General features: G+C 41.9%; 1 protein-coding gene across 2 annotated transcripts in view; it reads right to left on the reverse strand.

The window, feature by feature from the left end:
- Window positions 1–21,862, reverse strand: part of CDK15 (cyclin dependent kinase 15) — a 69,278-nt gene extending 47,416 nt beyond the window's left edge. For both annotated transcript variants that reach the window (XM_054723316.1, XM_028153082.2), the window contains exons 1-6: window positions 21,740–21,862; window positions 20,840–20,989; window positions 20,525–20,625; window positions 15,319–15,398; window positions 4,490–4,584; window positions 3,259–3,321 (exon numbers count right to left, since the gene is read on the reverse strand). In XM_054723316.1, coding sequence (XP_054579291.1) covers window positions 3,259–3,321; window positions 4,490–4,584; window positions 15,319–15,398; window positions 20,525–20,625; window positions 20,840–20,989; window positions 21,740–21,862 — 612 coding nt within the window. The remainder of the gene's footprint in view (window positions 1–3,258; window positions 3,322–4,489; window positions 4,585–15,318; window positions 15,399–20,524; window positions 20,626–20,839; window positions 20,990–21,739) is intronic.
- Between the last annotated feature and the right edge of the window lie 3,495 nt (window positions 21,863–25,357).

Below are 25,357 nucleotides of genomic sequence, written 5' to 3' on the forward strand. Positions count from 1 at the left end.
TTCCCTTGGTCCCTTACTGTCCGGTTCCTCTTCTTATCCCCTAAAGGTGAAAGTTCTATCACCAGTCCTTTTCCCTTCGTGGCTTTGCTCTTTTGGTTATCCACTCTCTTGTCTATACCTACAAACTCCTTGTGCAGATTACCCTCAAGTCTACATCTCCAGATCTCCAGCTCACATGTCCTTCCTGGGCACCAAGGTCCTCTTCAGCTGCCTGCTCTCATTTCCCTCCGGAGACCCCACCTCAACTAGGAGCTCATTCTGTCTAAGTCAGGACTCCTCCTCTTCTCCAAACCAACTTCTCCTTTTTCTATTAATAGAGCTGTAATTCTCCTGGTCAATCAAACTCAAAATCAGTCATGTCTGGCCCCACCCTCTCCCTCTTCGTGTCCTGGATGAACTCTTCATTGTTTCCATTTGTCACATTCCTCTCCATTCTCACCGTCACTACCATAATTTAGGCCTTTACTACTTCTTACCTAGATCCTTGATATTCAAAGTTTGTTCCTTGACCAGCAGCATCCACATCCCCGGGGGGTCATGTTAGAAACAGAACCTCAGGCTCACCGTAGGCCGCCTGGATCAGAGCCCCAAGTCATTCATCGGTTCACTGAAGTTCGAGAAGCACTGGGCTAGACCACATCAATGAACTCCTAACTGGAATTTCTGACTCCAGTCTCCTCTCTTTAATCCATCCCACAGACCACAGTTACATAAATTTCCTTCTGATCCTGTCATGCTCTCTCAACTCAACCCCCTTTAATGACTCTGATGTCTAAGGAATAGAGTCCACATCCTAGGAAGTGAGGCTCTCGGCCACCTACCCAATCAATTTCCCCGGACTTATGTGCCCCGCTTCATGGAATACAGTCTATCTGTCAGGCCAACAGGACCAGAGGTGCAATATGGCAGTAGTGGAAAAGCATCCTAACCAAGAATCATAGTTAGCTATGGCCGGGGCTGGTTCTGTAACCTCAGGCCAAATGTTTGTCCTCTCAAATCTTAGATTCCAATTCTGCAAAATGAGGACGTTAGATCAGCCCAGTGTTTTTAAAGCATTCTTTGTACTGCAACCACAGTAAGAAATGTATATGTACCCAGTATTTACATCCATATCCAGATATAAGTACAGTTTCAACTGGAACAAAAGTTGCACAAGACATTTTCTATTGTCTTCTTACCCATTTCATTTCATTTTTTAAAATGTTGGTTGCTAATCACCACATTGATTTCATAACCCACTAATGGGTCAGAACCCAAAAACTGAAAACCACTGTCAGCCCCCTCGCCCTAACAGTCCATGATTCTAGGATCCTCTTCCTTGAATACATCCTCTCTTTCCCTGCTCTGTACCTTTGGTGAACAACATTTCTCCTTTCTGTAACATCTGCCCCTATTTCAGCCTCTTAAAATGAATGTATGTTTTGAGTTCTGCCTTAAATGAAACCTCTTAAAATGAGAAAATGTATTTTACTTCTTTACACATCTACAATACTAGGTCTTATTTCTTACTTGGCATTATTCACAAATGCCATGTAATGGTGTTGGTGTATATTGCTTTTATCTTGTTTTTGGATTAAGTGTCTTGAGGGCAGGAATCTGTCTCCTATGTCTTTTTTCCTTCTAAGCATTTAGCACAGTGTCTTATATGTGAGTCACATAAGCCTGAAAATCTTTCTCACAGTTATTTTTCCTGCAACCGTTTTTCTATTTAATCAACACCTCTAGTCTAGTTTCTTGACTCTTCTGCTTTCTACCTAGCTTTCAGCACCCTGCCTATCTTCCCTCAGTTTAGAAGCCACTGACCACCAGCTTAACCTTTCGACATTCTCTTGCCAAACTGTCTTTTCCTCTCACTTATCTGGCAAAACCCCAACTCTGAATCAATAAACTGTCTACTTTCTCTGTTCCTCTATTCAAATGGCTAAGCACTGCCATTTATTTATTTATTTATTTATCCTCACCCGATGATATTTTTTCATTGACTTTTAAAGTGGAAGGAAGGGGGAGAGAAAGAGAGAGAGAAACATTGATGTGAGAGAGACACATCGATTGGTTGCCTCCCACATGTGCTTCTGACCAGGGCCAGGGATCCAACCTGCAACCGACATATATGCCCTTGACCGGAATCGAATCTGGGACCCTTCAGTTCTCAGGGCCAACGCTCTATCCACTGAGCAATACTGGCTATGGCAGTACTGCCATTTAAAAAAAAGTCCCACAAGCATGCAGATAATTTAATGATTTTCATTCTCATTAGAATATTTAATACACTACTAGACTTTCTTGGTTTCCCTAGTTAGTTCTCTACCCCATTCTCCAATAGCTATTAAGATTTCTTCATTCCCCTCAACCCCTCTCTCCTCAACCTTTCCTCCCTTGCCTCTAAGAGATTAAGCGTCTTATTAAGAGTCTTATAATATTCCTTTTAACATAGCCATAGCCTTATCACTTTGCTTCTCACTGCCCATTTAAGTCCACATTATCTTACTGGGCTTTAAGCACGCTGAAAGTAAGAAATACAACTTATTCATTAGTAAAACCTCAGAACTTAATATAGTACTAAGACCTCAATACGTATTTCTTGAATGAATAAATTAATACATAAATTATTAGCTAAATGAATGAGTACATATGCAAATCTCATGTGTCTAAGTTAATTAATTAACTAATTAATGCCAATAAAACTTTAGAGAATGAAAAGTATAAAATACAAATGATTTATAACACATGTAGAATTATACCTGTTAAGAGGTCATTATTATTTCTATTCTAATGACTGGGGGAAAAAATGGAAGCTAGCTCCATAGATAACAGGACCTGATGGAACAGGCAAAAGGGTAACTGATTGGGATCCAGCAAAGGTGGCTGAATAGTGGGGAACTATAAATACAACACAAACTTTATCACAGAGCACAGTAGCCTGCCATGAAAAAGGTATTTATTTTATAAAAGATGGCCTACCTTCACTTGTTTTTTTCAGTGCAATTCTTTTCATTGGCTTATGCTTCTAGGCACACATTTGCATGATAGCAATGACTGACAAGGTTAGGCTGCACAGAAAACCACTAAACATTGCTCCATATCTTGAAAGACAACTTTCTTTTTTTTTTCCTTTTTTTTTTTTTAACTTTTCTCTAGAATATCAATGATGGCCATCTTCTTATTTCGTGTCCTGGGACTTTGCTTTGCACTGTCAGCCTGTTTCAAAATTCTCCTGTGGTGGGCGAGCCAGAGAGGCCTGCCCCTCAAAGCACTCACCCTGACGTTGTGAGGGTGCAGCCCTCCCGGGTGCTGAGACATGTACTGGGCCAGGTCCGTGTGCTACAGGGAACGGTGGAGAGACTGTTGTTAGTGGTGCTTGCACAGTGCCCTACAGCAGACCATACATTTGACTGTCAGAGGTCGTACGAAGTTCAGATTTTTGAGAATAAGGTGCAGAAGGTACACAGCCAGGTTTTCTGAGGCCCCATTGCTAAGGTCAAACTCAGTGTGTCTTTCTAACTGGCTGCTCTTAGAAGGAAGCTTGTTTCCCCGGCACAACAAGATGCTCTATTTAAATGACTGTCACTGAACACAATGACACAGGGAGTTTCCACTCTTCTCGGAGGCAAGTCAAATACACATACCTTATGATTTCTTTCTGCTAATATTTGAATAGTTTTCCCTCTCAGAAATACTACAGTGAGTTATTCTTTAGTAAACTTATTCTATATAATAAAAGCCTAATATTCTAAGTGTCGGACATCTGGTTGTCCGTTCAACCAATCAAAGCGTAATATGCTAATGATATGCTAAGGCCTCTCAACCACTCACTATAACATGCACTGACCACCAGGGGGCAGATGCTCTGACCTGTAGGTTAGCTTGCTGCTGGGGTCTGGCCAATCGAGACTGAGTGAGAGGGGCCAGACACGCCCTGGTGCACTCCCACAGTCCCTCGCCGGCTGGCCAACCTCCTGTGTCTCTCCCCAGCCCTGAGGGTGCACCAGTGGGGTCCCTCAGCCTGGCCTGAGCCCTCTCATAATCTGGGACCCCTTGGGGGATGTCAGAGAGACGGTTTCTGCCCGATCCTGCAGGCTGGCTGAGGAACCCCACTGGTGCACAAATTCATGCACTAGGCCTCTAGTATACAATGTTTTAAAACCTTGTGGTTTATATCTTCATTATCAATGAAAAATGTTGGGCTCTGCTCAGATGGTGGTTAAAAATAGATTTTTGAAAGTGTAAACGTTTTATTTAGGAGGCAAACTCAAAATTCTTATTAATTACTGCTGGTGAGGGGAAAGAGACAGCAAATATAATGGGCAAAGAAGCAAGATTCAAGAATGAGCATAAGAACAATAGGCTCTGTTAATCGTCATAATGAAAAATTTCCATGGCACTTTCCACATTGTAATGAAAATTTTATCACGCCATAAAATATTAACAGATTCATTACACAAGCACCAGGCTTTTCCCTCATGCTTTGTAAAATGCTGGGGCAACTCACCATGTATTCGAAAACGAATGTCAGTGTCTCTTTGGTGTGGATTATGTCATGCAGGAGCACAATATTGGCATGTTTCAGGCCCTTCAAAAGAGAAGCTAGAAAAATTCAACGAAATGTTAATTCAATGAACAATCTCGAAAGCACTGCTTTAAAGATATCAAGCAGCATTTATTTTTTAAACATTTCAAAGCAAGCAGTTCTGGTTTTTTATTGCTGGAAATACCTCTTGTGAAATAATATTTAAAATGACAAAGTACCTTCATTATTTGTTAAATGGTGAGTCATTGCACTTGCATACCTTACTTTTTTAATAGGCCAGAGCAGTTTGAAAAGAAATATGTTTCCATTTACCCAATCAATTTCATCAAAGCACTCAGAGCACTTTGCAAATGCTTTCCTCTGGGGATCTTATCATCTCTGCTTCGGAGTCACAGGGGAGGAGGCCTGAGAGATAAGGCCATCGGGGGAGCAGGAAATGGAGTGGCCTGCCTTCTAGAGCAGGACTTTGCAACACGTGACCGTTTTCTAAAATTCAGCGTCCCACCGGGGCTCAGCAGGGCTGGTGGGTGGGACTGGGAGAAGGCTGGGAGAAGAGCCTGGGATGAAAAATGGTTAAACCAGAATAAACAGTGGAGGGGACTTCTTAAGGGGAGAAGTGCAAACTCTGTGGAAGGAGAAAATGCAAACTTGAAAAGGGGACAGAGGTAAACTTGGGAGCCCAGAGGAGTGAGTGGGGGGGGGTGGGGGGTTGCGGGGGGAGGAGAGGGGGTGCACGCGGGTCGGGTGCGGGAGAAGGTCTGTCTCTTGCAGCTTCAATAACAGGTTGTTATTTGGTCAGTAAGGGCAGCCTTAGTGGAGAAGTCACCACAAAAGGCCAGCGAGTGCCTGGCTGGGGCGTTATTTATTTATTTATGTAAATATTTATTGTTGAAAGTATTCCATAGGTCCTCCTTTCCCCCCTATTAACCTCTCCCAGCCCGCTCCCATCCCCCTTCCCCTGGCAGGGGGGTTAAAAAGCTGTGTCTTTGGGGGGGGGGGGGTTTCAGAGATGAAACAGAAGGGAAGAGAGCAGAAAAGGCACAAAAAGGGGATGAGCCTCAACTGAGCGTCCCCATATGAAGAAACGGTGTCCTTCAGCCTTAAAGGGAAGGAAAAGGTAAAACGCCAATAAAAACTCAAAGCCATGTTCGGCAGGGGATGCCTGTATATCATGAATCCCGGGCACCAGCTTTCTTCCAGAACTCTGGGAGACTGAAAGCAAGCTCAAATGCTCCCTTCACGTGTTGGAACCACATTACTTCCTTCAGTGATCTGTTCCCCTTGTAATGAGACTCTGTTGTTTGGCCTCCTGGCAGCCATTCCCCCTTCCAGTGGGGGCCCCTCCACTTTCCTCTGGGGAAGCAACCCCTTCCCTGCTCAGCTGCTGCTATTCTGGTGGGGCTGACCCACCCCTACCCCAGCCTGGGCTTGTGCCCCAGGCCCGTCCCATCAGAGCACAGCACCCTGCGGCCACAGGGATTGGTTCAGAGACAGGCACAAAGCCCGGCGTGGGAGAGCCCTCCTTTGCCAGTGTCCTCAGGATGGAAGTGCTCTCTTCTCCCCTGGGAGAGCTGAGCTTGTAGGATTCCACCAGGCGCTGCTCTGGCCAGCTCACCCATACCTGGGGATGAAACTCAGACCGAGAAAAACAGGGTTGGGGATGGACAGGCCTGGATTCCTGGTGACATCACTGGCTCCCTGCTAGTGTGTAGTTTCCAGATCTCCGAGCCAGCAAATTTCCTTCTTCACTCACCTTAGTTTGAGCTGGCAACCTCTTACCACCCAAGGAGCCCTACTCTGTCCATGAACCCTGCTTTGCTCTAACGACGAATAGTATCACTTTACTGTTTGCCCCCCTGAATCCGTATGAGCTAAAGGTATTACTTCACTCTTACACGTACATTGCTTTGTGCATGCACCGTTTTACAGGTATCTGCTTAATATCCCTGGTCCCAGACTGAAGGCCGTTGGCGAACAGCAGGAGCGACTTTCTCTTTCAGATGCCGCCCCACCGCCCGGTACAACGCTCAGCCAAGACTAAGCACCTAATTTATCAAGTATATTTATTGAGTGTCTTAACGGAGAGCTGACTGTGGAGCCAGAAGCCCTCATCTGAATCCTGCCCCTGCCACTTTCTAGCCAAGTGAGCTCGGGGCGGTATCTCAACCCGAGTCTCAGTTCCCTCCCTGTGGAAAAGAGATAACGTCTTCCCCAACCTGACTTCACGGGACTGACATGAGGGTGGAATCAGACTCCGTGCGCGGGTCCCTGGCAAATGTCAAGCATCACACGGTTGCAAATTAGAATGCATATCCCAGCCAACGGGTATTGGGCCCTCCCTTCCACCTTGAGCCCCACTAAATCCCCACTCCCAGATTAATAAATTAAAATTTTGTTTATGTCAACTCATAGATACAGAGGACATTTTGATGGTTGCCAGAAGGGAGAGGGGTTGGGTGAAAAGGAGAAGGGATTAAAGTGTGCAAGCTGCCAGTTATTGAAATAGTCATGGCAATGTAAAGTACGGTGAATAGAATGAAGTCAATAATACTGTGCTTAACTATGTATGGTGTCAGATATGGAGGCTGAACTTATTGGGGCGATCATTTTATAAGTTATGTAAATGTCTAATCACGATGTTGAATACCTGAAACTAATATGATATGGTATTTATTGCATCCAATTGTAATTTAAATTTTTTAAAAATTTTGTTTATATTTGTTTCTGCTAGAGTTTCCAACACCTTCCATACTTACAATGACTTCTAACCATCAGTTAAACATGCTGGTATTTTATGTGTACTTTTATTTGCAAATTATGTTCATTTTCTCTGTCTATGCGCCCCCGCCCCCCCCCCCCCCCGTATTACAAAACATGCCCCAAATTCGATTTTAAATGGATATGGTAAAGCTGGAATTACTAAGAATATTGTAAAGATATTTAAATTTATTTTTAATACAAAATTTAGTCTCACTTAAATATGATGTTACTAAAATTCCTGATGCTAATTTTTAAAATTATGATGGCGTATTTGGTTAATTATAATGGCTCCAAACTATCATTTGCTAAAAAGCTCCAAGTTTGATGTTCACTTAGGATGAGGCTCCCTGCGAATATCAGTGACTATAAGTCTTTATTTCATACAGAGGTCTTGATAATTCCTGCCCTCGTCAACTCACACTCCCTGTCCTTGCTCTCATCATATCGGCCTCCTACCTATTCCTTGGACATTTCCAAACCCATTTCCCTGCTGGGTCTTCACACTCACCCTTCTCTCTGCCTGCAACCTTCTTGTCTCAGCTCCCTGCATGCCTCCTCCCTCACTTTCTTCAGGTCTCTGCTCAAAGTCTTGGCTTCCCTGACACCCCCACCCAGTGATCTCCATCCCTGTGCCCTGCTTTATCCTTCTTCACAGAACTGATCACCTCTGGCATATTGTAGCACTTGTTATACTGACATATTACATACCTGTTTATTGTCTGTGTCCACCCTTAGGGATATAAACTCTATTAAGAGCAGGCACTTTTGTCTTTTGCTTATTGCTATGTCTTCAGTGTCTAGAACAATGTCTGCTGTATTATAAGCATTCAATAAATATTTACTATTGAGTCAGTGGTCACTAATTGCCTAATATCATTTCTATACCTGTAATTGGTTGGTATAGGGTGTTTTGGCTGATGGTGCTTTTATTTCTTATTTCTTTTAGTTGTCTTCCTCATTAGATTATGACTGTTGTGTTATGGCCATGTCTACTACTGCTTTTTTTTTTTTAAACGCCCAAGAACTACTGAAATACAGGGAAACTGTGACTTTTAATGACTAGTAATAGGGAATTTACATGAAAGAGTAGATGATGGTCAAAGTATTTATCTCATGGTGTTGGTATATTGTTTGGTCCATCCACCAGAGGAATCTAAAATGCCTACAGCCTCAGACGTGTGGGTCTCAAACCCAGAAAGGGAAGATCTTCCTTCTAATTTCAAGGCTGCCTCATAAACTTCACAGCAGGATGTGGTGTCTTCTGCATGCTAAGCAGCCGAGGGATGCAACGCCACCTGAGAAGGGAGAGGTCTAAAAACCAGAGCATCCTGATTCCTGTAAAATTATTGTTTTTATAATTCACATATTCTGAGTCTACTAATTTTTGTTTCTCTTCAAAGAAAAGACACAAAGATAAATCAGAGAGTCTTTAAAGCTCCAGACAAATGGGATCACGATGGAATTTCTTTGAGGGCTTCCAAAATACTTTTATAATGATGATGATGATGATGATGATGATGATGATAGCTAACACTCATTGAGCATTTACCACATGCCAGGCATTGTTGTAAGAATTCTGCATATATTAACTTGGTATGATCATGAGAATACCCAGAAAAGCCAAAGAGAAAACCTGAAAAAAAACACAGCATAACCCCAAAGATCAAGAAAAATAACCCACAACTGAAAGTTATTAAGCATGTTTTTAAAATGCAAAGTATTCTTTCTTTATTTTAAATGTCCATAAAGGTGTTTAGGATGGCTAACTGGTTTAACATTACATGGAATTTAGATTCCTATATATGTAAGATATCTAATAATTTAGGGAAAAAGTTATTTTTATCTTGCAATTATATGAGAATATTTAATTTCTTGGTTTTGTTCATTTCATTGGGGTTTGTGGTTCAGTCAAGTTTTTTGAAAATTGATGCTTTGCAGGTGCAATGGGTCATGAAATTTTGAGGTTACTCTACTCTGTTCTGCTTTAGTTTATTTATTTTTTTAAACATATTTTTATTGACCTCAGAGAGAAAGAGAGAGGGAGAGAGAGAAAACATCAATGATAAGAGAGAATCATTGATCGACTCCTTCACGCTCCCTACTGGGTATTGAGCCCACAACTCAGGCACGTGCCCCTGACCGGAATTAAACCCACGACATTTCAGTCTGCAGGCCGACACTCTATCCACTGAGCCAAACCAGCTAGGGCTATTCTGCTTTAGTTTATCATGCAGTGGTCAGCAAACTCATTAGTCCACAGAGCCAAATATCAACAGTACAACGACTGAAATTTCTTTTGAGAGCCAAAATTTTTAAACTTAAACGTCTTCTAATGCCACTTCTTCAAAATAGACTCGCCCAGGCCGTGGTATTTTGTGGAAGAGCCACACTCAAGGGGCCAAAGAGCCGCATGTGGCTCGCGAGCCGCAGTGTGCGGACCACGAATCTAAAGGAAAGATGATTACCAGGAAGGACAAGGCTTACTCTCAAAGTCCTAGGGCACAGTTATATATGGTAGTCAACACCCTTTCTAGGCTGTGAGCTCCTCAAGGAGTGTCCTGTTCCTGTCCCTGTCTTTGCATCTCCAGCCCGCAGCCCAGGCCGGGCACGTGCTGCTCATACGGCCTTGTGAATTCATGAAGGCCTGACAGTTGAAATGAGTTTATGTAAGAGTCAATAACGGAGCCAATTCCTTCCCCAACCCCCACTGGGCACTGAATTAAAAAGAGTTTGTATTTCCTGATGTTGCATTTCCTCTGGCCTAGGTTTCACAGATCAAGCCAGTGAGTCAGTCAAGTTATGCATTCCAGGAAAAGAAATCATCAAGGTAAATATTAAAACAAATGCTAAATAAGTAGTTAGTACCCGATTTATTTGGAACTGTAATTTGATCACATAGCATCATCCTGGCAACATTTTGTTTTATAAAAATGTAACTATGCACATGTAAGCATGCTATGTCCACGATGTGGTTTGATTGCATGTAATGAAGAACTTCCTGTCAAACCTGCCCTGCCCAATCTATTCGTGGTAATCAATGAATCAGCGGTTCTAATTGGTATTCTGTACCTTACTGTATGACCTTAGGGGAACCTTAGTCTAATTTTGGCTCAGTTTTGTCATATATGAACTGGGAATAATTACTTTGTAATGTTTTTTACTAGAGAATGACCTTAAAAGATTCTTAGCTAAAACTGTTTCTAATTTAAGCACTGCAGTTACTGGTGCTATAGAGTTCATGATAGAATCAAAATTGACAAGTATGAGATATACATGTATATTTTAAAATGTTTCTTCTGCACTTTGCTTAACATTTACACAAAATGTATTATAAAAAACAGATTTTCACTTTTACTGTTGCTAAAGAAGAAATGCTTGAGTTAAGAAGTTCTACATTTATCACAATACAATAAATTTTATCTACTACCTAACAATTCTGATTCCTAGTTCTGAGATCTCAGTCAACTTACCTAACCTCTCTAAAGTTCAGATTCCTTCATCTCTACACAAAAACAACACATTTTACTTACTAGATCTGGTGTAAGGCCGTGGTCGGCAAACTGCGGCTCGCGAGCCACATGCGGCTCTTTGGCCCCTTGAGTGTGGCTCTTCCACAAAATACCACGGCCTGGGAGAGTCTATTTTGAAGAAGTGGCGTTAGAAGAAGTTTAAGTTTAAAAAATTTGGCTCTCAAAAGAAATTTCAATCGTTGTACTGTTGATATTTGGCTCTGTTGACTAACGAGTTTGCCGACCACTGGTGTAAGGGTTTTTAAAAAAGACAATGTGTGTGTGTGTGTGTGTGTGTGTGTGTGTGTGTGTGTGTGTTGGGGGGAGGGGAATTATGTCATAAGCCTAGTCCTCAAAAAAAGGTTAGTTATATGATTGCTTCCTAAAAAATGCTGCTAACAGGCTGAAAGTCCTGGCTTTAAACCAAAAGGTTCTAATTTTTTTTAGGAAGATATTTAAAATAACACACATTATCAAAATATTGATACACAGTTTAATAAAACCAGGGAACATATTCTTATATAAAAACTACAAATATCAGCCTACTCCTAGTTGTGAAAATAAACATTTAAAATATAACTCTAGAGCCACTTATGAAAGATTTTCTAAGTTGCTGGAAGGTAGCTAATCCTTTTAATTGGCAAAGGAATGAGGGTAGAGACTGTGTCTATTGTGTGCACTACGGTGCATCCGATGGCCAGCAACATACCTGGCCATCGTAGGTGCTCAATAAGTTTGTAGCATAGACAGTGTACAAATGTTTGAATGAGAGATATTTTGGTTTGAATTACAGCTATATATTAGAAGAAGAAGAATAGCTATCTTCAAAGGCTGTTAAGAGAATCAATCGAAAGAGGTAATATGGGAAAATTATCTGGCATGGGAGTTAAAATATGTTTCCCTTAGTGCTGTTCATACTTTTGCTAATTTCATATTACATGTTAAGATCAAATAAGTATTCCACATGACCAGATTATTAAACTGCCACAGGTATTCTACTTATATAGAGACCATACATACAGTAAAATCATACCCAATAAATCTTTGGCTGCTATATCATCAGTCCAGCCAAACTGGTCAGGAAAAGTAATTCCTTCTTCAAGGCTTTTTAAAGAAGTCTGCATTACTCGTTCAGTTTTTCTGCACGTGGCTTTCAGTTGCCTTTTTAGCTAGTGACCCTGGATTTCAACTAATGAATTCCAGCTGTTCCTATTTTGCCTTCCAGCCCTTCCCATTTAACCTCCCGTCTCCTGGCCTCACATCCTTAAAGTTCTTACAGGAAAAGTGGGACAGTGCCAACGGTTTCCAGTGAGGCCTTCTCTCTCCTTGAGGGGAGCGGGCTGCTCTAACAAGGGCCCACAGCTTCTACACGGGTGGGAAAGGAAACACTCACTGTCGGACATTAGATGCCTGGCGACCTGCAATGCGTCGCAAATCCTTGTGTGGTTTTTAATATTGTAAAGCAACGCATTCAGTAAGGTAAGTCCATAAAGCAAGCCTACAAAGTCCACAGTTGAAGCCTACGTGTAATTGCAAACACCTGCGATGGAGAGCCAACTCCTGGTAAATATGCAATAAAAGGAATGCTTCGCATACACAGCAATAGGGGCCCAGCTTTCCTGAACCATGCTGAGAAGCATCGGGTGGCAACACCGGAGAAAGGATTTGTCAGATATCACCCCGAAAAACCTGGCTGCGGGCAAAATCTTGGAGTGAGGCAAGTCCGAAGCAACAGACAAGTGCATAGAGGATGGGGTGAACCTGGGTCAAGAGTCCCTCCCTCTGCTGGTGACCTGGGGACTTGTGTTACATGCAGAAATGCTCTTTCACCTACATACATCTCTTTCTAAATCTGATCGTTCTTTAATGGGGACCACCAATAAGTGCACTCGTAAATGCAGTTTCCATTATATTAAAACCATGCTTTCGTCCAGAATGCACCTGATCCTTCCAGGCTGAATCCCCAGATAACCTGACAGCCATTTGGCCCTTCCAGTTACATTCAAAAGAACACATTTCCCAGGGGCTCTGAAAGACCTTTGAAAGTGGCATCAAATTCGGTTATAAACTCATTTTCTGAATTGCTTTTTTTCCACGCCTGTTTGCATAACCCGTCCTTCCAAGCTCCTTTCAAAATCTACTGACTCCATTAGCCACACGGATGCTAACTGGTTCTCATCTCAGTTTGTGTTGTGTGTTTTTTTAACCTCCATTATAACACTGGTTGTAACTGGAACCATCTGCTCTGTTACATCTGAAAATGATATTGAGCAAAGATCGGGCTTTTTCTTCTCATCCATCACAACCCCTGGCGGTGGTGCACGCAGGATGTGCACACACAGAAGGGAAGGGAGAATGAAGTAGTTCAACAGGGGGAAAGTGAGGCCAGGGAAGAGCCATTTCTCTGGGTTTTTTGATGAAATGGACAGCAATCCCATTCTCATTTTATTTCAAATGGCTCTTGTAAAAGGTTAATACATAGAATTTTAAAGATTTATATTCACTATAGTGGTTTTTTGGTGGTGAACAAGTCATCACTGAGGGAAATAAACAAGAATGAAATGATAATGGCCAGCATTTGTTGAATTCTGAAAATGGACCCTGTGATTAGTGCTCTAAATGTATATTCTCATTTAATCCTCATAACAACTCAATGAAATAGGTAATATTATCATCCTCTTTCTTCAATAAACCAAGTCTTAAATAGGGAGAGTAATCTACCCACAGTCACAATAGTAATTGGTAGATCTAAGATTCAAACCCAAGTCCACCCTCACCCACTTGCAATACTCCCTAGGGTACAGAGACAATACAGGTACAACACTAAACATACATACCTTCCCAAAGAGTTTTTCAAATGCTATCTAAACCACTTATTATTTTCAGGTAAATTGTTTACTAAGAATTTATATTATTAATTTTATCTTTTATATGGATTTTTCTGAGGTTATCAGATATAACCTTAACACTTAGTATGGGACCAAACACACAAGAAGATCCTATCTAATAAAAGAGTAATATGCAAATTAACCATCACTCCGCTACACCCAGCCCACCAGCCACACCCACCAGCCAATCAGTGTGATTATGCAAATTAACCCAACCAAGATGGCTGCAGCCATGGAGAGAGCAGGAGGGAGGCTTGGGTTTCCTCGGCAATGGAGGAAGCCAAGCTTTCCGCACACCCTGGCCAGCCCAGGCCTCCACTTAAGGCTACAAAGTTTCAATTATAGAAGATACGTAAGTCCCAACAGAAATGGCTTCCGCCACGGAGCAAGCAGAAGGCTTGGCTCCGCTCCAGGCTACAAAGTTTCAATTGTAGAAGATAAATAAACCCCAGATACCAGGGCCTCCGCTTGAGGCTACAAAGTTTCAATTATAGAAGATAAATCCCAACAGAAATGGCAGCAGCCATGGAGCTGGAGAGAGCAGGCTAGGGTTGCCCCCGGCGACGGAGAAAGCCAAGCTTTCCACCTGCCCTGGCCGGCCTAGGCTTCCACTCCAGGCTACAAAGTTTCAATTATAGAAGGTGAGTGAACCCCAACAGAAATGGCTTTGGCCATGGAGCGAGCAGAAGGCTTGGCTCCGCTCCAGGCTACAAAGTTTCAATTATAGAAGATAAATATATCCCAGATACCAGGGCCTCCGCTTGGGTCACCAGGGGGCCTGCAAACCACCACAGGCCCCTCGCCCAGGCCGCCCCACACCCCAAGGGAACCCCCACCTGATCCGGGACACCCTTCAGGGCAAACCAGCTGGCTCCCACCCATGCACCAGGCCTCTATCCTATCTAATAAAAGAGTAATATGCAGATTGACCATCACTCCAACACACAAGATCAAGATAGCTGCCCCCATGTGGTCAAAGATCCTGCCCCCATGTGGACACAAAATGGCCACTACAAGATGGCCAGCAGGGGAGGGCAGTTGGGAGGGACCAGGCCTGCAAGGGAGGGCAGTTGGGGGTGATAAAGCCTGCAGGGGAGGGCAGTTAGGGGTGACCAGGCTGGCAGAGGAGGGAAGTTGGGGGTAAACAGGCTGGCAGGGGAGCAGTTAGACATTAATCAGGCTGGCAGGCAGAAGTGGTTAGGGGCAATCAGGAAGGCAGGCAGGTGAGCAGTTGGGAGCCAGCAGTCCTGGATTGTGAGAGGGATGTCCGACTGCCCATTTAGGGGTCCCAGATTGGAGAGAGTGCAGGCTGGGCTGAGGGACACACACCCCCGTGCACGAATTTCGTGCACCAGGCCTCTAGTACTAAATAAATACTCATTGAGTTTATAATCTTGGTCAACTAATACAATACTTTTGAGTCTTAATTTCCTCAAAAATGAGTAGCAAAATGATAGTGTAAATATACTTGAAAAACTGGTATGAAGAACAAAATTACGATTATAACATTACTTCTAGAAATATCAAAAGCTAGATACTGAATAGATAGACTCAATGCATTCCCTCTCACCCTCCCCCATCCCCAAGTCAATGAATTAAAACATATTGGTTGGGTCCATTTCACTCTTCTTACCTTCTCGGATGGCTGTAAATGGTACTCCTTCCTCTTCATTCATGCTGATGACTTTTAAAGCCACTAGTTGTCTGTTTATTCTAGAAGAATGGGGAGAAAGGGCGCACATTAAGATGGCTCATTACAATTTATCATAATTAAGTTTTCCTTCCAAATATACTCTAGCATACGAATCTACAAATTTTCAAAATAAAAAGTCTTAAAAGTCATATAACATGCATATGTATACCAAAACATTTCTTCTCTTTACCAAGTGATCCATGTTAATTCTAAAAATAATTTGGAGAATACAGAAATCAGAGAATGCCCCCACCCCCAGTCAGATCCTTCCTCGTAATATTTTGATGTATATTGTTCCTTTTATTTTCCTTTGTGCACTTATCTCAGCCATCCTTATCATCCTTTGCGTACTTATTTCAGCCATCCTTATTTTTCATCTAAATTATTGTACTAATCTCCTAACAATCTCCTTGCTTGTACATAAACAATCAATTAATACATATTTTGTATGTTTTATGTATTGTATATTGCATTCTTACAATAAAGTAAGCTAGAGAAAAGCAAATGTTACTAAGAAAATCCTAAGGAGGAGAAAATACATTTACGGTATTTGTTGAAAAAAATCTGTGTGTAAGTGGACCCGTGTTCTTTGAGGGTCAGCTGTAAACTGTGTGCACATGGAAGACAAAATGCACATGTGCACAAAAGTGGTAGAGTACAGATGACCTTTAAGTCTTAAACATTCATTTGCTGGTATATATTACCTTTTCTTTTTATAGCATTTATGACTTTTCCATTTTATTTAAAAATGTTTTCTTACAGTAACTATTATTTCTTTTTATTTCTTCTGAAGTAGATATCAGTAGATGTGTAAATTTATGAAATCAATCACGTTTTTATCTTAGTCTTCTTCTAAACTGAGATATAATTGGCATATGTTGTGCAAGTTAAAGGTGTACAATGTATTGATCTGATACATTTATACATTGCAATATGATTACCAGGATTTCTTTAGTTTTTGCCTAATGTCCTTTTTCTGTTCCAGGATCCCATCCAGAATACCAAATTACATGTAGTTGTCATGTCTCTTTAGGCTCCTCCTGCCTGTGACAATTTTCCAGACTTTCCTTGTTTTTGAGCACCTTGGCACCTTAGTCAAGAATTTTGTAGGGTACCTCTTTATTGGAGGTTTTCTTATGATTATAACACTGGGGTTAGGGGTTTTGAGGAGGTAGAGTACCGTTTTCATCACCCCATAGTAAGAGCACATATCATCATAATTATGGTTTTTGATGTTGGCCTTAATCACCTGCCTGAGGTAATGTTTGTCAGATTTCTTCCCTGTAGTTACTCCCCATCCCCACTCCCCAACACTATACTTAGGGAAGAATGTCCTTATGAGTAGCTCACACTTAAGGAGTGAGGAGTTGTGCTCCACCTCCTTGAGGGTGGGATAGCTACACATTTGTGGGGTTTGTTTTTCAGAGCATGCTTTTATCTTAATCTTTTTGGCCTATCTATATATATAAAAGCCTAATATGCAAAGTGTCCCCTGGGGAATTCAACTGACTGGGAGTTCAATCGATCGCTATGATGTGCGCTGACCACCAGGGGGCAGCACAGAATGAAGGAAGGCCCCGGTCAGTAGCCAGCAGCTGCTAAGGACCCTACCCGTGCACTAATTTCGTGCACTGGGCCTCTAGTTTATAGATAAAAAGGATTATCACATTTTAATTTCTATTTCTTTACTTGTGGAACTGAATTTTCCTATATGTATTGGTCTTTTCTGTTCTTTTATGATTTGCCTTATTTGCCCACCTTTTTACTAAACGATTTTGCATGTACTCTTCAACAATTTCTTTTGTTTGCCTTATCATGTCTTTGAAAGGTTGAACTTTAAAAACTTTATGATGTTCAACATTTTCTAAAATGCTCCCCCACCCCCAAACCATGTAACCTGCTTTAGTGCCTGGGCCTATTGGCAGAGATCAGGCTATGGTTCAAGGTCACAGTTTGCTCTGACATGGGGCACTACAAAATGTTTTATTCAGAGCATAGCTCTGTGAAATTCTCACCACCCCTCCAAAAAAGCTTTTGGTCAAATATGTTTAGAAAATCCTTTAAACTTTACAATTTTCGCAGCCTTTCTTAGATAGGACTGGTACACATGAACATTTTAAAGATGTGGAGAGCACCTACAATGAAGGTCACCTTTTAGTTTGTTCCAGGGTTCCCAGTGTCAATTTTACCACAGTAACTCTTTCAATAAAACCTCTATTAAGGTGTCTCAAAATTGGGGCTTTGTAGAACATACTTGGACCGATGGGGCACCATGGACGCTTCCAATCCTCCCTTATGGGCTCTGACTTAAGTGTTATGTACACAGAATTCTCTTATCTAGTCTTCTAGTTCCTGGATTTTTAAAAATTTTATTTACCTCTTTAACCCACTGGGAATTTATATTTCCAAGCTGCTAACAATTGTCCCAGCTCCATTTATTGGACCATCTTCTTTTCCTTGCTGATTTGAAGTGCCACCATGATTATATATGAGATCTTACTAATACTTGGATTTGTGACTATTCTGGACTTTTAAAACTCATGCTTCTTTGATCTGTCTTTTCTTATACTTGTGCTACACTATTTTAATTATTGTAGCCTTTGAACACACTTACAATGCAGTAAGACTCTAAGTTAGAGAATTATTAACATCTTTGCACTATTAGATGTTCTAATCCAAATATCCTTACAACAGTCCCTGGGATGATCTACACGACCCTATACACCTGTCCTACTGCAACTTCATCTTCTCCCTGCCTTCATCTGCTTCCACTCTTCCCCTCCCAGCACCAGGCCTGCTCCTGCCTCAGGGATTTCTCACCAGCTGTTCCCTCTGCCTGAAGCTCTTCCACTAACCAAGTGCACAGCTCACACGTCCCTGTGTCAGAGTCTGTGCAAGTGTTCCCTTCTCAATGCGGCCCCCTCCTATCACGCTATTTAAAATAGTAATCCACCCCTTACCCCTCTTCCCTGTTTTATCCTTTTTCAAAGCACTTTTCACTCTCTGACAAACTCACTATTTTACTAAGTTTAATAATTGCCTATCTCACCCCCCACTAGAAAGTATAATCCATACGAGCAGGGGGTTTTGTCTCCTTCTTAGAGGAATCCTTATTGGCTACAGTAGTGCCTGGCACACAATGGGTGCTTAAAAAATATTAGTAGACTGAATGAGTGCCTGTATGGGGAAAATATGAATGCCCTTATGGCTCTGCAAGTGTTTAATGTCCCTTAATAAATCTTTATATAAACCCTGCCTACCTTGTTGAAGCTAATGATTTTTGTTACTGCTACTGTGAGAGTAATTTCTCCCACTTTTAATGGTTATTGCTAATACATAAAGACAACTTTTGATAAGGATATTTTTATTTTGTAACTGATCTTGCTGTTTATCATACTGATTTTGATAGTTTCTTGGGTTTTTAGGTAGACAATTCTATGACCCAAAAAAGTGATATTCACTCTTCTTTTCCTCATTGCATTGGCTAGAACATTAAGGGTAATCTTTAACTATAAAAGATAACGGGCATTCTTGCCTATCTCTAACTTGATGGTGCTGTCTCTGTAGTAATTAGCAACAGCAACAACAAAAAGCGTGTGGGCTGTTGATGTGAAATATTCTATAACACGGTGCATGAAAATTCATGCACTGGAGGGGGTGGTCCCTCAGCCTGGCCTGCCCCCTTCTCACAGTCCAGGAGCCCTCAGGGGCAGGAGGCAACCCAGCGATCAGGGGAAGGCAACGCCCCCATCACACCTCTGCTGCTGCCACTGCTGGCAGCACCTCGGCCGGCCCTGGTTACCTGAGCCTCAGACGGCCCTGGGTGGCTGGGGGACTAAGGGGACTGGAGGACTCTGGAGGCAGGCGCCCAGGCAGGGCTGAGCGGACTGGGCGCCGCCATCTTGTGGCTGTGGGTGCCGCCATCTTTGAGGGTGTGGCAGTCAATTAGCATATTCCCTCCTTATTGGCTGTAGGTGCCGCCATCTTTGTGAGGGTGTGGTGGTCAATTTGTATATTCCCTCTTTATTAGATAGGATAGTGAGGAAGTATCATCCCATTCCTTTTTTGCTCAGAGTTTTAAAAACTAGTAGTTGATGTTGAATTTTTATCACATGCCTTTTTGGCATCTATCTCTATGATATTTTAAAATTTGCTTTTAAATTACAAATATAATGAATGCCTTTGTGCTGAGGAATAAAGAAAAAAGTTTTAGTGATCTTTCTTCCCCATCCCAGTGTCAACCACTAGAAGTATCTACTTTTAAGAATATTTTGTGTATTTTTCCAGACTCCACTATGCACATACAAATTTATACATGTATAGTAAGTACATTTGAGTGCTTTTTTTCTAAATGAGATCACAGAGCACATATTGTTCTTTAACTTGCTTTCTTCTCTTAAAATATTGGACATCTCCCTTGCCAGTTTGGCTCAGTAGATAGAGCATCGGCCTTCAGACTGAAGGGTCCCATTTCGATTCCGGTCAAGGGCACATACCTCGGTTGAGCCATTTTATTTTTCAACATCAAACTGACATAAAGAAATCAGACCTCCAACTTTTTTTTTTTTTTTACTAAAAAGCAGTGGAGTTCACAGATGTTTCATATATGTTTCTCAAAGTTTATTGTTAGCCAAATGGGCACTTGGCGTCTGGATTAGCAATATTTTTATTCTTCAGCCATTTTGTTTATTTTACGAGTGTAGAAAACACAGGATTAATCACTGTTTGCATGTACCATGCTTTGTAGAAACGAACTTCAGTTTCTTCTCTGAGGGCAAAGTGCAAGAATGAAGGAGCAAACGCAAGGTCGCCATTGCAAACTTCCACTGTATTTTAGGGGGGAATATGAAAAGCACTTCAGAGACATCTTACCAACTGAACTTCTTTGGGTCAGTAGTAGAGGAAGTCTACTTTGAATTGAATACAAGAGAAGAAACGCTGATAAACATTAGAGTGGGCTGATTTTAATTGGGGCAGGAGAAATTTGCTTTTCTTGCAAGGTTGTTTAAGTCGTCATGTCTCTCCCTGGTGGCCATGGTGTCTTGCACGGATCCTGAACTTCTGCTATGGGTCACCTGGCTTTACAATGTCAAACCAGGGGGAGGGATCCTCATCTCTAAAGTCTCTCCAGCTATGAGTCACTCACCTGCTAATCCCCTTGTAAACCGTAGCATAGGAACCTTCACCCAGCTTCTCCAAGTTCAAGTAGGATGAGGCTGCCCCAAAAGGGAGGAGGCTCTTCGTCGGCTTAAAGGGAACAGGTAGGGGTGAGAGGTGGGAAAGAAAGGAAAAAAAAAAGAAAGAGCACTTTTTTTTTTTTTTAGTGTTGACTTTTTTCCCCCTGAGGAATTTTCTAGAATGTACTTGGAAGGTCAGCTCAGTAATTGCCCTGGAAGTGGGGCCAGCCTCCCTGGACAAGCACACATGAAATCCTCTTGATCAGCATCAGCTGCTCACTCACCCACTGAAAGCCCTGCCTCAGATCCTCTTCCTGAAAAGACTCACTGTTACTCCGTGGCCTTTTACTCTTGAACTTCCGGGCATGGGCAGCCTGACATCCCCTGGGGTGAAATGAAGTCATGGAACATGGTGCTTCTTTTAGGTCCGTTAGCTAGAGAAGAAAGGAACGTGCAGGAATAAAATGTATGCCAAGTCGAGACCTAGTGGCTGGCATCAACAATTCTTTCGTTTTCTTTTTTGCCTGATTTTCACTTTTCAAATATTTTCTAAGCTTCTGCACCCTCATAAGACACTTTTCCTGAAGGTCAGATCACTTAAAAAAAAAAAAAAAAAACACACACACACACACACACAAAAAAAATTTTAATGATATCCATTGTTGAAACACTACATTCTTTCTTCACCTAAAAATATGTCTTTGAAAACGTAGGCTAACCTAAATTTCTTTGATGGAATTTATCTCTGTTTAACTCACACTTCCCCCTCCTCCCCTCCCCCCCATGTCTCCTTCATTTATCACTGCAGGGGGATAATTTTCTAGTATGCATTGCTCATCACCACGAGCTGATTCCTGAACATTTAAATCCACAGCACAGCAATACTGCAGCTTGCACTTGAGTCCTGGCGAGGTTTCAAGAGAATAACAACCCCTTTCTCCACCCCAGGTCCACCGAGTTGCAGGCAGCCCAAAGCCCAGGGTTATTTTTCCCTTCTGGTTCACAAGCACATCTCCACATTTGATCACCATGGCCATAAATTCCCTGTGACTTTAATGGGAACGTCTTTTTATTGGGTGAGACCTACCGCAGACCCACCAGACCCTGCCTGGCGCGGAGGAGGGAGCAGCCTCCGCTCGCCTGCTCAGCCGCAGAGGGAGATGCTGCCGCTGGGGGACCAGTACCTGGATGGCAGCCTCGGCCCTCGCGGGCGCTCTCCGCTGACAGCTGCGCGCCTCGCCTCCCTCCCAGCAGCGATGGCAGCTGCAGCCGGGCCGCAGGGTCTTGGCGCACAGCTCCTGGCCCATCGTCTTCCAGGCTCCCGGGGAACGCGCGCTCCTGAGCCCCGGCCTCGCCTGTCCTCGGCGCCTGCCTTTTTGCCAGAGGTCAGCCGCGCCGGAGCTTTCATATGACTCACACGAGGGCTCTGCCGGGGCGGCCTCATGACTTCAGCAGTTTTTCCTCCTCGTCGGCGGGAGAAAGCATCCACTGGAACCGCCGCCGCCTGCTCGCCCGTGCGCACCCCTGGAAGCAGGTCGGCTGCTATTGGGTGCGATGGCGCTGGGCACGGCTACGTTCAGCCTGCAGCCCCAAGTTAGCGCTGTGGGCGCACGTAGTCTTTCTGCATCGACGGTGCTCATCCATGTAAATAATAACGATATGAGCTATGGAAGTGGACGCGCTGAGATGTGTTTTCTCCCTGCCTCTTCTCTGAGAGCGTTTTGCTTTCCAGACTTTAAAATGGATTTGCAACCTAACCCAGTTCTTAAAAGTCAAAGCAGCCACAGAATCATAAAAGAGAAAAAAAGCTGAAGATACTTACTCCATGGATTCACCTTCAAGCAATAGTGTGTCTACTACTCCTAGAGGGGTAGTCATTCATTCATTCATTCATTCATTCAAAAACTATCTAGTGAGTCCCTGGGTTGTTCTTATGACACAGATACCAATACAGATACCGTTGCCCACCGGCAGAGAGAGAGAGAGAGGAGTTTGCATAAAATATCTCCTTCTTTTCCTCTGTCCTTCCCTCTCCCCCACCTTCCTTTCACATCAGTGTAATTAATGTTTACTATATTCATAGAATGCCACATCAAGGGTCTAGCTTAAGCTAGCTTGTAGTCTTTGAACAGAACTTTTTACTTTCATAGACTCCTAAAGTTGGTTATTGCCACTATAATGTACTAAACTGAGTGAGACAGAAGGTAGGACACACACACGATCATCATCATTAAAGGAAAAAAATGAGGCTTGTCTGTTATCACAACAATATTTATGTATATTGGACATATGAGCCGCACAATGGTTTAAAAAAACCTTCCAGATAATTTAATTATGATAAGGTATTAAAGTTTTATTTTAATATTTTAATATTGCCACAAGAGAAAATGCCTAGGACAGGCCAATTCAAAGAGTCAGTCAAATTAGAGACATGTAGTTTTTTGTTTTGTTTTGTTTTTTAGGTGAATACTTAGATTAATAAAAAAGGATAAAATAGTATTTGGTTAAAGACTATAACTTTTGATTGACAATACAGAGTGAGAAAAGCTAATTTCTCAGAATATTTCATAATTCCTTTAGAATTTATCACTATTAGATTATATTTTGTCAGAAATGGTGATTTCTTCCTAAAAGGAGATTGTCAATGTTATCATACAAAAGTTATATCCCAGACAAGGTTTGAGGCAGTTTTTCATTATCACCCTCTAATGATCATAACTTTTCTAATTTTTAAATGGTTAGTATATATTATCTAGGGCAGTGATGGCGAACCTATGACACGCGTGTCAGCACTGACACGCGTAGCCATTTCTGATGACACGCGGCCGCATGCCGAGGATGAAACATTTGCTGCTCCTGAGGATGAAACATTTGCGACTAGAGTCTTGGAGTTAGTTTTTTCCTCAAAGTGACACACTACCCGAGTTATGCTCAGTTTTTTGGCGAGGTTTGACACACCAAGCTCAAAAGGTTGCCCATCACTGATCTAGGGGGTAATTCACCTAAGTCACAAGTTGCTGAAATAGCATAGCCTGGTTTTTTAAAGGTTTAAAATGCTCTGTTTTAATACTGAAATGGGCTTCTGAGAGAAATTGTAAAGGACCCTTCAGATTTTTCAAAAATAAAATAATTCATGTTTTGTCTAAAGTCAATTAAGTGACTTCTTTTTAAAAAAAGTGTATTTTTATTGATTTCAGAGAGAAAGAAGAGGGGGGGAGAGATGTAGAAATGTCAATGATGAGAGAGAATCATTGATTGGTTGTCTCCTGCACACCCAACACTGGGAATAGAACCTGCAACCCAGGCATGTGCCCTGACCTGGAATCAAACTGTGACCTCCTGGTTGATAGGTTGGTGCTCAACCACTGAGTCACGCCTGCTGGGCAGGATATGTTTTTATTGAGAAAGGAAGGGGGAGAGAGAGAGAGAGAGAGAGAGAGAGAGAGAGAGAGAGAGAGAGAGAGAGAGTCATCGATGTGAGAGAGAAACATCGATTGGTCGCCTCCTGTAAGTGCGTAAGTGCCCTGACTGGGGATGAAACCCGTAGCCCAGATACTAGTATGTGTCCTGGCTGGGAATCGAACCTACAACCTTTTGGTGCACAGGGTGGTGTTCCCAACTGAGCACCCGCCAGGGCTGATGCAGTTTTGACTAAAGAAAAAAAATTTAGTCTGAATCTAATCAAGTGTCTAGATCTCATACCAAATCACAAGAAATACAGAGGACAGAGAAGTTAGATAACACTACAAGAAAGCAAACAGCGACATCAGAAAAGATGAATAACCTGATTTATCTAACAAATCAATGACATTAAAAAAAGAAGATAATTCAGAAATCTTAAGAGCTTCAACAGATGCAATACGTAGACCTTGTTTGAATCCTGATTAGAACAAATCAACTGTAAAACATCTCTCTCGCCAATCAGCTTTATTGAGGCATCGTGGACAAATACAATTGTATATATTTAAGGTATACAAGATTATGTTTTGATATATATGTTCATTGTGAAATGTTTACCACAATCAAGCTAATTAACATATCTGTCCCTGCACATAGTTAATTTTTTGTTTTCGAGAACAATTAGGAGCAGTTATTTTAGCAAATCTCAAGTATGCAATACAGTATTGCTAACTATAGTCACCCTGCTGAATATCTCCAGAATTGATTCATCCTGCAAATCTGAATTTATATATACATATCTTTGACCAATATTTCCCCATTTCCTCCATGCCCCAGCCCCTGGTAACCATGCCCTGTAAAATGGCATTTCTGAGACAAATATGAAAAATTAAATATGGTATTAGATGATCTTAAGAATTATTTTTAATTTTTCATGGTAATTATGTTTTAAGACAATCCTACAGTTGAAATGCATACTAAATATTTATAGGCAGAATGATATAATTTCCTTGTTCCAGAAAAATAATGTTGGGAATAAAAATAACAAAATTGGTAAAAATGTTGATGAATGTTTAAGCTAGATGGTGGTTTAAGGGAGGTTCACTTTTGTGTATTTAAGAATTTTCAAAATAAGAAAGTAGAAAAAAAATTATTTTTAAAAATATATTTTTATTGATTTTTGGAGAGGGATAGAGAGACAGAAACATCATTGATCGGCTGCCTCCTGCACACCCCTCCACCAGGGACTGAGTCCAAAACCCCGGGCATGTGACCTGACCAGGAATCCAACCTTGACCTCTTGGTTCTTGGGTCAACACTCGACCACTGAGCCACACTGGCTGGGCAAAAACAATATTCTTAAAAACACATTTCCATGAAATCCATACATTTTGATTATTTAT

The sequence above is a fragment of the Eptesicus fuscus genome, chromosome 11 (assembly GCF_027574615.1).
Source record: "Eptesicus fuscus isolate TK198812 chromosome 11, DD_ASM_mEF_20220401, whole genome shotgun sequence".
NCBI lineage: Eukaryota > Metazoa > Chordata > Mammalia > Chiroptera > Vespertilionidae > Eptesicus > Eptesicus fuscus.